Source organism: Hippopotamus amphibius, chromosome 9 (genome assembly GCF_030028045.1).
Source record: "Hippopotamus amphibius kiboko isolate mHipAmp2 chromosome 9, mHipAmp2.hap2, whole genome shotgun sequence".
Taxonomy (NCBI): Eukaryota; Metazoa; Chordata; class Mammalia; order Artiodactyla; family Hippopotamidae; genus Hippopotamus; species Hippopotamus amphibius.
In genome coordinates, this window is record NC_080194.1 from 73,977,703 (window position 1) to 73,986,513 (window position 8,811).

Sequence of the window (8,811 nt, forward strand, 5' to 3'; positions counted from 1 at the left end):
TGAGCAAACTTTGAAATAAATCCCTGGGCTTGCCTAAGAATTCAACCTATATTCCCATCTGTGAATAGTAAGCAACTGAAAAACTACTTGATCAAGAGTCAAATGACCAGATTCTGGCTCCAGCACTGACACTAGTTGTGTGACCTGACAAGTCCTTTCTCATCACTGATCCTCAGTTTCTTTATCTAGAAAACACTCTGAAGCCACCTTCTGTTTCTAAGATCCTCTGCATCTATAAAAACCACCAGCAAAATGACTAAGGCAGATGAGCAAACATGAATTGCTCTTACAGCAATCACAGTATAATACACTGAACCCTAATGCCGGACAGTTTCATTTCACTGACTTTCCATAGCAACAACCATTATTTAATGAAACTGTCAGTCCCTACTAGTGGTTAAAATATAAAACCAAAAAGCCCTCAGTGGCTCCCAATGAACCATGCCTGCCTCTCTGTGTACTTCCTCGTGTACTACCTTTCTTTAGTCCCTCCCACACTGCCTCTGGACTTGGCGTGTGACTTGCTTTGGCCAATGGAACATCAGTATATGTGATGCAAACAGCAGCCTTGGACACAGGACTTTGCTCTCTTGGAACCTTGAGATCACCAAGCTGTGAAGAAGCCCAGGATGAAACATCACATGGAGAGGGAGACCCAGCCATTTCAGCTAAGTCCAGTTAACCAGCTAAGCTACCAGCTGAATAGAGCCACATGAGAGTGCTCAGGCAAGACAAGCAACCTACAGAGAATCATGAGAAATAATAAAATAGCTGTTTCAAACCATTAACACTATGAGACAAGTATACATGAGCAAAACAAAATGATGGGAAGTAAGTGTCCAAGTCTACAGTTATTTTCTTACTCAATTCAACTTGCTACGAGTATTTGCCAATGCCTTACATACAACAGATACTGAATGTTAGCCAAATAATTAAGGCATGCATACATGTATCCAAGGTACTACACCAACAATAAAATAGTAGCCTCACTTAGTTCGTATTATCTACAGTTCTGATTGTCAAAAAAAAGACTATACAGAAGAGTGAGCTGACCATATTAAAGTCTGGTCCAACTCAATTATCCCATGTGTAAATATCATGCATGTTCAATCTATGCTGGATATTATGTAGATGTTTCATGTGGTCTCTCTGGAAGGACAAACTCTGCTTCTCTGGAGTAGTGAAGGAAATACTTTGTTCCAGGAAACATATATTTCAGCTTTTATCAGGACACAAAGTAGAGTTCAGAAAGACACTGGGGATAACTAAGAAATCACTATATTCTAAACGTTTATACCCCATTTATGGAATATTTTATTCAACAAATCAGTATCGAGTCCTATTATATATACCAGACAGTATGCTAAATCCTGCCCTTAATAAGTTAACTCTAGAATAAAGCTACAATGAAACAAGTCATCAGACAATTCTGATACAGTTTACAATAGTAAAGACACAGAGGGAAAACATACCATCTAGTCTGGAAGCATAAGCTTTAATCAGAAAGAGATCTGTGCTCTAGGGAAGCAGGGGGGGGAATGCAAATGTCCAAAAGAAACAGTGAGAGTAAAAAAGCATATAATGTTTCATAGAGACGTTAAACTTCCAGTAATAGTCAGTGACTATTTTGAGAGTTTTATACTAAAGAAAGTAAAAATACACCTGTACTTAGTCACTAATTCAAACCAAACTACTAACTGAACACTACTACTACATGGTACATGGCGAATTTTTATATGAACAACACGAAGTCCCTACCCTCAAGGTGATTAAAATCCAACAAGGATAAAAATGGAAAAACTGTTTGCGGCCAGACTAAAAAGCTGCTATCTGCAGTCAAAGTTTTTGATAGGACTCGGTGATTGAGTAAATGTGGAACAAATGGCACAAGGAAAAGAATCAGGTTTTTCAGTTTCCAAGATATTTAGAAGAATGAAAACACCATAAAAAGAAATGGAGAGGTCAGAGAGAGGAATCGGTTTGAGGAAAAAGTTCACTTTTGGCCTCTGGAATTTATGGTGATCTAAATTTCACTATTCACAGTATTTCAAAAAAAGTGAAATTAACTAAAAAAGGACAAAGATTCTTGAGTTTCATACCAAGTCTAACTAAAAAATGGCCTGCACAAAAGTAAGAGGTGGCAACCTCACATAAAACTGTAACTCAGAACACAGTTCTCATAGCTACACCAAGGCATACCTCTCCTTCATTCAATGAGAAATTCACTCATCGTAAAGAACTTTTACTAGCTTCCCCACCTCATTCACATCTGTGGATTTCATTTGATGAGAATCGTAAGATTGCGACAAATATCAAACTTAGTTGAATTTCTAATATTATTTTTGGTAACATTCTATTACTCTAATGATACATAAGTACAAAGAAATAATTAACACATGAAAAAACACAGAAAACAAAAGATTTGCCAAACCAGTTTTATAAAGCCCTCAACTCATTCCATTTAAACAAACCAGCCATTCAACTATACTATAGTTCATAAAGCCTCATGTTATAGCTCAGGAATGGTCATAAAAAACAGGGCAGGGGAGAAGCAGGATAGAAGGAATGAAGCGTTTATCTATCACTGGTATGTTCAGTGTGTCATAAAGAAATTCTCTATCCCAATTTCTCTACATTTAAGTAATATGTAAATGTTCAGCATCTTACGTTAAAATAATTTATAACTATTTTAAAAAGAATTTTTTTAAAGCTAATTCTTAAAATATTTTAAGCTAATGCTTAAATACAGTACCTTCTCTAAACTTTGGACCTAGAGCTAGTGTTTGAAAGCAATTCAAAGGTTTCACTGTTATGATAATGAGCCAACGGGTGGGGAGGAAGTCTTTCCGCAAATCACTATCATGGCTCACCTCCCAAAAGAAGGGTCACTGAAGATGACATTACCCTGTAGGAAGGCTGTTTTCTGTTGTACAGAAGCAGTTCTTCAGCAACACTACCCACACAGCTCTGACTAAAATTAAGGATAAATTCAGACTTAAAGGTTACAATTTGTATATTTAAACATAATCTCTTGATTCAAAGTCCCAAAAGCCCAGAGACTCTAATGCAATCAACTGCAGTTGTGATCTGTTCCTCTGAAATTATTCCAGCATGAAATAAATAAAAATACAACTTTATAACTGGTAGCTAGCAAGTTAGAGCAATTGGATATAAATGTGTAGAAAATCATCCTCGAATTAGTACTAAAAGTTTGGATACAAGATTAAATTAAAAAAAAATTAAAACAAAACAAAAAACCTCTCCACAGGTGTTAAAATACAATACTAAGAAGTAGTTTAAAATATAGAAATCCTCATAGTGGCCTAAGGGGAAATAAAAAGGGCAAAGGTTATTAGCAGGCAGGGCCAGAGTAGCTATGATTCAGATTTATTCATAGGAATTCCCAACAAAGATTTCCTTTGAAGAAAAGATTCACCTGCAAATAAATAAATGTCTGAAAGCAACTGTTTTAAAATGCTATATACTCAGATATCAGGCACTGTGATAGGCCCTTTTTATATACACTTAATCCATGTAACAAACTTATGAGGCACATATTACTATCCTTCCTTTACAAAAGTGTCAACAGTTTTCAGGAGATTAAACAACTTGTCCTTGGATCACGTCAGTCATTAGCAATAGGACCAAGACCCGAGGTCTATCTGTATTCAAGGTCCACACTTTCCCCTTCAAAATTACAGATATCTAAATAATTCTTATCCACTGCCAAAATATTTAATGTTCTTTTTCAAATTATTTTTTCCTTTACTGAGTCCCTATTATGTGCTGGCCTGAGGCTGTGGTAAATAAATAAGACAAAAAGGTTCCTTCTTGGACCTTACAGTCTAAGGCTGCATTCTTCAACCAAGGATTCTCATTTGAACCACAGAATACAGAAAATGATTTGAGTAACTCTTTTTTTTCCCTCCCCTTTCCCAAGGATAATACATAACATACTGTTCTAGATGCATGAAGAAAAGTTAGTTTATTACACACAACAGATTAAGCATTAGGGCTTAATTCTCTCCCTAAGTGCTAGTTGAGAAAGGCTGCTCTAAAGGAAAAAAGGCACTAAATAATTGATTACAAGCATAAATGGTGTTTTATTACTGATAGTAAATTATAATTTGGGAAAGTCAGCATAGCTTACATTAACTTAGAATTCAGAAACAGTATGTAACTCACACATTCATTCATGAAGGTTAGAAGCATGCTAAAGTGAGACTGGAATCCTATTCCCTGGGTTGAAATCCTGACCCCATGACTTACTATCAGCATTAATTCAAGTTCTAAGCTTCAGTTTTGTCATCTGTAAAATGGGAACAAAAAAAGAAACATACCTATCTTTTTGGTTTGAGTGAGGATTAAATGAGATGTTGAATGTAAAGAACTCAAAATAGCCCAGTAGCCCTGAAGAACTCTTAGCTGCTATTATTATTAGGATTCATGCATCTACTGTGTACAAGGCACTAGGGAAATAACAGGTTCTTGCCCACCTTGGGCAAGAACTATACCTCTAAAGAATTTCTAATACAGCATGAAATATGACATATCCACGCAAACAGCCATGACCCAAACAGAAAGGGAAAAGTATCACAGAGAAGCACAAAACATCAAAGATGAAAATCATACCCAATTTTCGAAGAATCCTTTTGCATTCATCCCTGCTGAGATCCAAAAGTGTTGGCCACACAACAGGCATTGCTGCTTCTTTTTGGTAGCCCCAAAGAGCTTGTTTTTCCTACCAAAACAAAAACCAAAAACTCAAATTACCAAAGTACATTCAAAAGCCCACTCACCTGGAGACCCACACGCTAAGAAGCAAAACCAGTAAGAGTATCTCACAATCCTATTTCACCTCCACACTTTCCAACTTCTGACAAAAGAAGAACTTAACCATTTGGGAGCTTACTATTGCAGCTTATCATAGTGGAAAGTGCATAGGCATCGGACACTTATAGGTTCTAATTCGATCTTTCAACTTACTGGCTGTGTGCTCCTGGGTAAACTGGCTTATTTGAACATAAGTTTTATACATCTGTAAAACAGAGACTTTATCACTCAGTTTGTTATGAGGATTAAATAACAGCGTGTATGAAGTTCTTACCCTAAGTGGCCGACACGTTATTTAATAAATAGGTGTCACTGCCTGCGTAACCTTGGGCAAGTCACCTGACTTCTGGCTTTCTCACTATGAGTTACAGAGATACAATATGTAAAGTTCCTACGATGTTAAGCGAGTTAATGGAACTTAATAAAGTACTTTCTCCTCAAGTCTTAACAATGAAACAGAAATTTACACCCCGCGGTCTTTAAAAAACCATTTACCAAAAGTTTAGATGTCAGGAACTTGGGACTGGGACTTCCATGGTCTAGACAAAAAGACAACAGCGCTGCTTAGCACACAGAGAATCCGCTGTAAGTATTTGTTAAATAAATAACGAATGACTGAGAAGAGCGAGTAACATGAAGGAATGAATGAGTGAATGAATGAATGAGCGAGTGAGTGAGTGAATGTATGAATGAGGGAGCTATCTCCCGTTCCAAGAGCTGGGGTTCACTCCAACTCCACGCCTGGAGTTGAACCCCCTCCCCCTACTTCCCAGAGTCCTCTCAGCTAAGAACCAACCCAGAGCAAGGAGAACTGGACTGCGCGCCCCAGCCGGCAGAATGACATAAAGAAAAGGGGTGGGGAGGAGGAAGAAGGGGCAGAGCCAAAGGAATCCGCTCCCTCCACAAGCCAGTCCCCGCCTCCCGACAGGATCTTGGAGGCGGCAGGCGACCGCCGGAATCAGGCACCACGTCACGGCATCCCGACGCGTCCCCGCCAGCGGACCCCACTGCAGGGCCGCATCGCACTGGAAACCTGGGCAGAGGTTGCCGGAGCCCGCTCCGAGAACCAGAATACTGTCTAATCCTTCCCCCACTCAAGTGTCAAGGAGGCAAACCCGCCCCGCCCCCTCCCCAAACACGCACTCTCTCGAAGCACCACAACAAGAGCAGCCCGCCCACCCTTCTCACCGGTGCGGCTCAGCGCCCACCCCAATGTCAAGCCCGCGACCCAAGCCCTCTCAGGACCAGTAGCCGGAGCCAGGGGCCCGGGCAGGCAACAGCGCCTCGCTCCCTCCTCAGCGGAGAGGGCAACGGGGAGAAAGAGTAGACGCTCGGACAGCCAAGCAGACGACCGAGACTCACCGGGGGCCTCCCGAGGCTGGAGCCCCGCAATCCCAGCACCAGGCCTGCCAGAGCCCCTCAGCCCACCTCGGGGAGCCCCATGATCCCGTTAGAAGACAACGGAGGATGGGGCTGGGTGCCCCAAGCCGGGCTCCGAATGCTTGGCCCGGCACTCCTCCAGACTGGCTATCCTGCCAGCTCCTCCCAGCACCCTGTCTGAGAGTCACCCACCTGCCCGGCCTTTCTGGGCTCATCTAAAAGGCTCCTCCGCCAAGACTAGGGGACACCAGGAATTGGGTTTGTTTGCGGTGCCTCAGAAGGGGCAAGATGGCGACAGGTATCAGGGCGCAGGCGCAGCCGCGCGCTGCCAGTCGGGAGGTGTAGTTCGCCTTTCCCGCCTTTCGGAGAACGGACACCAGAAGGCCTCCATTCTTCTGTCCCTCTTTTCCTCCACGTTTTGAAAGGAAAGGAGAGACATCGCGAGGAGTGCTGGGAGTTGTGGTCCGAACCCAAACTCCCTCCGCTTTCGCTCTCGCTGTGCACGCGCAAAGAAGGCTGGGATTGTAGTTTCCTTGGGTTGTCCTCCATACCCTCCTCTCCGGCTTCGCGCGCCTCTCCTCCGGCTGCCGTCTCCCAGCCAATGGGCTGCGCTCTACGCTACGTGTGGCGTCACACGTACCGGTCAAGATGGCGTCGGTAGCTGGCGCAGTGGTTCCCTACGACCTTTATTCTAGGCGGGGTTAGGGACGGTGGGAAAGCAGGTTCATCTCTGAAGCGCCATTGAGGATTAGGGTCGGATTCCTCAAGAGTCTTGGGAGCAATTATTAGCGGCTTCCAGCCCAGCCAGACGCAGCTCGAGGAGACAGAGTCCACGCTACGAGACCTGACACGGTGGACATCGCAGTTGCGAGTACGCGACCTGGGGGTTGCAAGCGGAGAACAGGAGCCCGAGCGTTCTCGACCTCGGGTTTTTCCGCGTGTGAAGTGGGCATGGTAGTGCTGTATCTGACAGAGGCAAGAAGGAGAAGGGATTTATTTGAGGCCCTGCGACGTGGTAGGTTTACCCTTTAGCCTTTGTTCTTATTTAATCACAGAACAGTTGTGTGAAGAGGGTATTGTTGCACCTGTTTTACGAATGATAAACGGGGCCCAGTATAGAGTTAATCGCGGCCATTAGAAGCCAGTACCAGCTATTGTTGAAGATCCAATCAAGTTTTGTGATTTGCCCTCCCTTTTAAGTTTTGTACTTTGGGAAACATCAGATCTGGTAAAAAATGCTCAAATGTAAAGGAGTTTTTCATCTTCTTTATGACTAACAAAGTTTTCTCATAAAATGTTAGGTTACTATTACCCTATGGGGATGTTATGATACACAACGTAGAGAAAAGTTATTTGTAAATTTTGGACCACTCTACAAGCATGTGAGACTCTTCACGTTCCTGAATCTCCATTGCAGGTTAGGAAGAAAAAATAAACAACAGCATTTGTGTGCTGTTTGCCCATTAGCTAAAAATCCTCTCTGAGGCCCAGGAAAATTGTTATTGTTGAAACCCAAATCTGCTCCTTCAGAAAGTCAGGAAGTGGGACAAATAGTCTCCAGACTTTCCCACCACTCCCTCCCTGATATTCCAATGCATTCTCTTCCATCTGTTTCCTACTAAACTGAGGTGCCACCTGCTTTCTGACCAATTTCTTAAGAACTCTTGGAAAGATGGTAAATGAAACTTTAATAGAAAATTTTGTGGTTGAACATACATTCTTTGAGTCTTATAGCAGCTTAGTGAGGCAGGTATAGTTAAGGTTACCCCCTACTATGAGTGAGAAAAACACAGATATTCAAGAACTCACCCAATTGAAGGGAGCTGGGCTTATAACTCAAGTTCTTTGACTTCCAAGTATCTTCCTCTACAACATATATCAAGGTGACAGGTAATGGAGTACAAATGGAAAGACAAGCTGCTTATAAAACCAACCCTGACCATAATAAGTAGTGTATGAGTCAAGAATTATTATATCTTATCCTTGGGCTTAGTAGGTGCCAAGTACTGTTCTAAGCATTTAAAATATTCCATACCTAAAACAACTTTATGAGGTAGAAACTGTTATCTCTAATTACAAATGAGGAAACTGAGGCGTAGGAAGGAGGTTAAATAGCTTATCTAAAGTTACACAATATAAGTAAATGGTGGTTCAGTGGTTAAGACTCTTTGTTTCCACTGCAGGGGGCATGGGTCCCATGCCTGGTAGAGGAACTAAGATCACGCATGCTGCAGTGGCACAGCCAAAGTAGATGGTAAAGCTAGGATTTAAACCTAAGCAGCTTGGCTCCAGAGTCTGCTCTGGACTAGTGGTTCTCAAACCTCAAAGAACCACCTGAGCATCTTATTAAAATACAAATTTTAATTGAGTAGGTCTCAGTAGGGCCTAAGATCCTGTATTTCTAACAAGCTCTCAAGTGATGATCTGGCATCAACTACTACCTCTGATCTACCACACATCCTCCCTTTCCTCAGAACCATATTTGTCTTTTGCAGCAAGAAATTGCCTTCCCATGCTGCTCCATATTCCCAAATGATCCCAACATTCAATTCTATAAGGATCAGACTCAAACTTTACCCTCAAGAATATTGTCCTGCC

The 8,811-nt window shown here is 42.0% G+C and overlaps 1 protein-coding gene across 11 annotated transcripts in view; it reads right to left on the reverse strand.

Moving 5' to 3' along the window:
* EMSY (EMSY transcriptional repressor, BRCA2 interacting) overlaps positions 1-6,566 on the reverse strand; it is an 86,751-nt gene extending 80,185 nt beyond the window's left edge. For 7 of the 11 annotated variants that reach the window (XM_057750887.1, XM_057750888.1, XM_057750883.1 and 4 more), the window contains exons 1-2: positions 6,406-6,566; positions 4,633-4,741 (exon numbers count right to left, since the gene is read on the reverse strand). In XM_057750887.1, coding sequence (XP_057606870.1) covers positions 4,633-4,702 — 70 coding nt within the window. In that variant the 5' untranslated portion in view covers positions 4,703-4,741; positions 6,406-6,566. Of the gene's footprint in view, positions 1-4,632; positions 4,742-6,195; positions 6,253-6,405 lie in introns of those variants that run through there. The other 4 variants (XM_057750881.1, XM_057750889.1, XM_057750878.1 and 1 more) reach the window with 2 other exon arrangements.
* Between the last annotated feature and the right edge of the window lie 2,245 nt (positions 6,567-8,811).